Genomic DNA, 6,000 nt, shown 5'->3' with positions numbered 1-6,000 from the left:
AATTTTCATGATATTCATTGATTAGTTCTGAGGATGAACTATTTTGTATACCAGCCAGTAAAGGCTATATACCAGTACAGACATCAAAAACTTCTGGAGTGTATTTGCAATTGAAAGGAACAATAGTATGCATAAAATAAAAATATGTATGTCAACAATTATTCAAAGTTTCCATGTTGTTTTGAGTGTGTACATGTAATGCATTCACATGTTAAAATGAATTATTTTGAATTATTTTGTATTATTTGTAAACCAGCCAGTGAAGGCTACCGGTATATACCGGTACAGACATCAAAAACTTCTGGAGAGTATTTGCAATTGAAAGGAACAATAGTATGCATAAAATAAAAATATGTATGTCAACATTTATTCAAAGCTTCCATGATGTTTTGAGTGTGTACATGTAATGCATTCACATGTTAAAATATCGATATCAATTTACATAGAGTATAGGCAAGTGTTTTACCCACTGAACAAAAAATGACCCAAACACGGACTTTTTGATTTGCTTAGAAAGTGTTTATTTCCAAATCAAGAGGCTATAACTCAGACTCCACATTTTCCGTTATCATAAAAATCAGTCAGCAAAATACACCTGCAATTAATTGATGGCAAAATTTAGTAAGTTACTAAATTTCATGTTACTTATATATACTTAGTGATTTACCAGGACACAAAATCTTGTTTCCAAAAAGGGCTTGAGACCACCACATTGTCTAAAACTGATACATTGAAATAATGTTGCTTTGTGCGTATTTTTGTCAGTGTTGCAAAGTTACATGTATCCAAATCTCATGTACATAATTCAATATCCTATCAAACCAGGTTTGCTTTTAAGCAATTCTTGTTGTATTGTGGAAAATAACAGTATTTCAGAATAGCTTTCATAAATGGCAAGAAAGTTTTGAAAAGAAAGTACTTTTTAAATCCAAAAATCCTGTACTTTGTACTGCTGCAAAGCATAAAAAATAGTAAATGTTTACATTTTCAGTCGAATGTAACCTCTTTGATATTTGTCAGTTTCTAAAATCAGGACAAACACAAGTTTTTTAATCCCTATACAATAATGTCTAAATGTACACCAACAATGTTAAATGTATCTACTTATTTGATATCAAAGCTAAATGTTTTTTTCTTATCTGACACCAGTTCTATACATTAACTCAACTAATATTGTGACTACATTCTGCATAAAAAAACAACAGTCTTAAGTAGATGATTCTACTTCACTTTGATATTTTAACCTATGATGTCACTAACATGTGTGCTCAGCTGGATTGCACTGGATATACCGGGTACTACACTATTGCACTGATTTTTAATCAGTGAAACTTCTACACCAAATATAAATGGAAGACTATCTCTACTTTAAGATATCAAAAGAGGAAAACAAAAAAACAACAACATTGCAGGATCTGAGGATGGCTGAGCCTTGGACAGAGTAAACAAAATATTAAGTATTCATAGTAACAACCTAGCTTAAAAAAGTCAATTTTTATAATCCTGTAAAACCTAAAGTGTTGGTAACATTCTCTGCCTGTCAACAACAATCAATTCATGGCCATGTTATATAGCACAAACTTGTGGCTAATGTGTGCTTATAGCAAAGATTAGCTGTGCCTTTCAACAATTGTTTTCTCAAAATGGCAACAGTTTGCCTTTCTTGAAATAAGAAAGCGAAAATAATCTCTGGGTAAATATTCAAACATTGGTCAAAATTTTGCCATGTTTTCATTTCTTGTTTTCTCCAGATTTATATCCGATTAATAGAACCCTATGGCAATTTATATTCAGTGATTCATAAAGTGATATACCAGTGTGGTGACATCAAAAATACATTCTATGTTGCCCATGAGAACTATGTCAAAAGAACTATTTATTTCTCTTGTTACTTCACAGATCTTAACCTGGTGTACCTGTAGTCTTGTGACTACCGGTATGATGGCATGGTCTTTCTGTACCTACCTACCAAACGGCATTCTATCAAATGTTTTTGTGTAATATAAAGTACCCAATGTAAGGGTATTACAAAACACCGAAATTATTCACTTTGAGGATATCACAAACTCCAAATCATGTAACTTTATGCACCAATAGGGTTCACATGAATCATATGAAATATATCTTTCACAGCACATATGCTGTGAGTACTTAAGACAGAGCTTTCATCGAACTTTTATTTTCATCGGTCTATGTAGGGAACTACTTTTGAATACAGTGTTAATATCCTGAACACAGTTCTGTACAAATTTTCCTAAATCAAATTCACTTAATAACACTAATTGTTTTGAGTATAGAGACATTAGTATTCAAAAATGGACTACATTCTATCATGATATCAAATTCATGTACAATTATGTGAAAATTTAAATTTAATTTGAATTCAGCATTTTATGTCATACCAGCAATAAATTCCTTTGTTGGCTGTCATTCATTTAGGTCATAAACGAAGAAGTCTTATTTAAGGTAAGTTTCTTTACTTTTATATCTCGTACAGAGAAATTAAATCATGATTGAGATTGACCCATCAACACAACAGTTGCAATCATATCAAAACTGTGATTTTCATCAAATTGTAAGGTTTCATTCTGACACAGACTACCGGTAGATGCATACAAAGTTTTCAATACTCTCCCAAATGTTAACTAATTTAATAAAGGATTTTAAGTTACATATCTCTATTACCAATGGTATTCTTTCATCGGCCATTCTTACTTAGTCACTTCGAGAAGTGAAGCTAGTGTTACATAGTTGTATGGATATACCATGTTCAAACACTTTCATTCACTCAAAAATATTCATTTAGACAGCAATGCAAACACTTAAAATGTTGTACTATTACTGGTTTACAGACTTGGCATGTTTAAATGCCTAGACATTTTGAAATATATCAAATGGACAACAAACAAATAATATCCTTGATATGAAATATTAACATTACATGGTAGTCCATGGTGGTTTGATCAGCATTCCTTTACTGTATAAATTATGGGTTGTACAACGATAACGCATCACACCTGGTGATGCTCTCGTATAATGTTAAAATAGAAATGGACGCTTATTTGTCTCCGTTCACGGTGTACATGTTGTTCTCAACAACAGGTAAGATGTATAGAATTCCAGCACTGTCAATTGTTATGAACATCTTGAAATCATCTAACACTTGTACATGTTTTGAAAAACTACCTTTGATTGGTAGTGTTTGCAGACAAGTCCCATCAACCTGCCACCACTGAATATGAAGAGAAAAAATTCAATATGTTGTTTTTTCTGATGTACAATATATATTACAATATGACATTTGTGTTCATAAAACTGTCATGTTTCTCTCTAAAAGTAAATTTCTTTAGACAATAAATGATAAATAATAAATGATATATGATTGATTTTATTAACTCACCACATAGTGCAAAATTTGAGGCAATTTGATAGTTAAGTTTTTAAGTTTGAGAACCCTATAATAGTGTGTGCTCAATGTACGTGTCCTCATATTTAATTCCATGCCAGATTTTTTAGTTTTACAAACATTTCAACTCACCTTGATATTTTCACTAACTGACACCAATCGTTTGCTGTCTGGAGACCACTGTACCGGTATGTCAGTCACCCAACAGTGATGTCAGGCACACTTACTGACAAAATCCCCATTCTTGGTTTTCCAAATCTGAAATTTGTACAACAGACACATGATGAAAGACCAAATGTTGACTGAAGTGACATCATAATCCATGAAAATGGTGTAGGAACTCACAAATCTGCAGATTTCACCACATTGCTGATAATTGCAAGTCTCTACAATGTGCTGGTCCCACCACAGAATTCAACTCTTAAAGGTAAATCTCTACAATGTGCTGGTCCTGCAGCAGAATTGAACAAATCCAAGACATTAATTCCCTTATGTCTTGATTGTACTCTATCATAACCAGGTGATTTATTTACCAACATGAACAATAAGCTGAACAGAAGCAACGACTTTCACTTATTTGAATTACCGAATGACAGCTTACAGATCTATTAACTTGCACAAATTAAACCCCTATCGCCCCACATCCCTCTCAGGATATTTGATCACCTACCTGAATTTCACCCTGATCATCACCAGTGGCTAGTAACTGACTGTCTGCTGAGAATCTACAACTTCTAATACAGTCTTTGTGGCCATGAATAGTGTAGAGGCGAGTTCCATTCTCTGCACTCCAGATCTACCGGTAGTCAGATAAAAAACAATACATGACTATCAACAAGTGTCACCCTGAATGTTGTATTGTCTTCTTTGGAGATAATTAACATGGTTAGAATGTATCATACTGGAAAACACTGATAATTTGTTTTCTATCATTGAGCTCTGAATGAGACTGACCTTTGCAGTTCTGTCAACCGATGTAGAGACCAATAATGACCCATCAGGTGACACGTCACATGACAAACCCACTCTTTGTGTCCATCACAGGAAAAATGTAGCTTTCCTGATCTGGCATCCCACACCTAAATAAAGAGACAATAGAAATGACGCATAATTCATACTTGAAGGTACTTTGGCTTGTATTAGCAGCTCCACTGACAGTATTTCTTTACCACTGTATGGACAGCAATATGTTGCTAAACAACTGCATATTAGCTACATTGTAGTATCCAGTTAATTGCCTCTCTAATTGGATATTTGACAGGTACCATACACTCCAGTGGGGTGTATCAGTCAAAACATACAGTACCGTATATCTTACTCTGCATACAACTGACTTAAACGTGGTAATGTTTTATTTGTATAACTCTTTGCTGAACTGTTTTGGCAAACAAATCTCAGTGTGTCCGATTGACAACATTTTTCAGATTCTAACTTTTAATACCTCCATCATAAACAGCATGCTGACTTACCTTGATTGTTCCATCATGTGAAGATGACAGTATCTTAGTATCATTATTAAACAGTTTACAACGTCTGACAGAATCAGTATGTCCAGTACAAACAACAGGTTCACCATACTCTTTCCAGATCTACAATATAAAATAGCACAATCTATCAATATTGTCAATATTCACAAACTATTAATTGTTGTTATTCTTCCATGGTCATTATCATTGTCAGAAGAAGTTGTTTATGCCCTGTCCATCATGTCATATTGATCCCTACAATGAATTAATCTATGCCATTAGGAAAAAGCCTGATAAATAATCAAAACATAATGAACAAACCTTGATTGTTTTGTCATCAGAGCATGTGACCAGCACTTTACCATCTTGTGTATAACAACACCATCTGACAGAACATGTGTGTCCTTGTGGAAAGTTGTGCAGGATGACTCCTTCTAATGAAATGACCTAGCAAGGAAAAAACCACACAATTTTTGACTAATTTATAAATGCATACTGCCACTGCTGGAACATCATAAGTAGTATCAATCATGGAAATATCTGATTTTATTTCTGCAAAATGTTATTTGCATGAGAGTAAATCGGTTCAATTAATCTCTGCTAATTTATTGCATATGATAAATACTAACAACTTTGCCATGACAGCATATGAATCGAAGTTTATTGACATACATTTCTACTTTCCCTTAATATTACTCCTTTTTTACTGTCATTGTTTGTTCATTCTACCAGTATGGCAGTTCGTGAACATGGCACTTTACCTTGACGTGACCTTTGTCTGTACCATACGCAATCTCATTGGTTGATGAGATTGTACAACATCTAATTCGGCACTCTTCAGAGGGTGTCATTTGACTTTTGCTACGATTGAATTTGGAATCGCCACTGTGACCACATATGATCTGAAAACAGAAAATGAGAATTGAGTTTCAATATGTGTAGAAACAATGTGAGCTAAAAAGAAACCAAAGAACTTTTCACAGATATTCCTTGAAACCAATACAAAGTCATCAAGAATTTACTTATTGTCACATAAACACTCATAATAAAATATCAATGGACATACCGTAATTATTATTACTTTGTACTCTGACATCGTTTACAACAGGAGAGAATAAAGAAGTCATC

At 33.5% G+C, this 6,000-nt stretch overlaps 1 protein-coding gene across 2 annotated transcripts in view; it reads right to left on the bottom strand.

The window, feature by feature from the left end:
- Nucleotides 1-497: 497 nt before the first annotated feature.
- LOC139141281 (apoptotic protease-activating factor 1-like) overlaps nucleotides 498-6,000 on the bottom strand; it is a 32,014-nt gene continuing 26,511 nt past the window's right edge. For both annotated transcript variants that reach the window (XM_070710909.1, XM_070710917.1), the window contains exons 18-24: nucleotides 5,634-5,774; nucleotides 5,194-5,319; nucleotides 4,876-4,995; nucleotides 4,361-4,485; nucleotides 4,077-4,202; nucleotides 3,539-3,664; nucleotides 498-3,232 (exon numbers count right to left, since the gene is read on the bottom strand). In XM_070710909.1, coding sequence (XP_070567010.1) covers nucleotides 4,106-4,202; nucleotides 4,361-4,485; nucleotides 4,876-4,995; nucleotides 5,194-5,319; nucleotides 5,634-5,774 — 609 coding nt within the window. In that variant the 3' untranslated portion in view covers nucleotides 498-3,232; nucleotides 3,539-3,664; nucleotides 4,077-4,105. The remainder of the gene's footprint in view (nucleotides 3,233-3,538; nucleotides 3,665-4,076; nucleotides 4,203-4,360; nucleotides 4,486-4,875; nucleotides 4,996-5,193; nucleotides 5,320-5,633; nucleotides 5,775-6,000) is intronic.

The sequence above is a fragment of the Ptychodera flava genome, chromosome 1 (genome assembly GCF_041260155.1).
Source record: "Ptychodera flava strain L36383 chromosome 1, AS_Pfla_20210202, whole genome shotgun sequence".
NCBI lineage: Eukaryota > Metazoa > Hemichordata > Enteropneusta > Ptychoderidae > Ptychodera > Ptychodera flava.
Note: the sequence above shows the minus strand (reverse complement) of the source record. Positions and strands in the feature narration are given on the sequence as shown.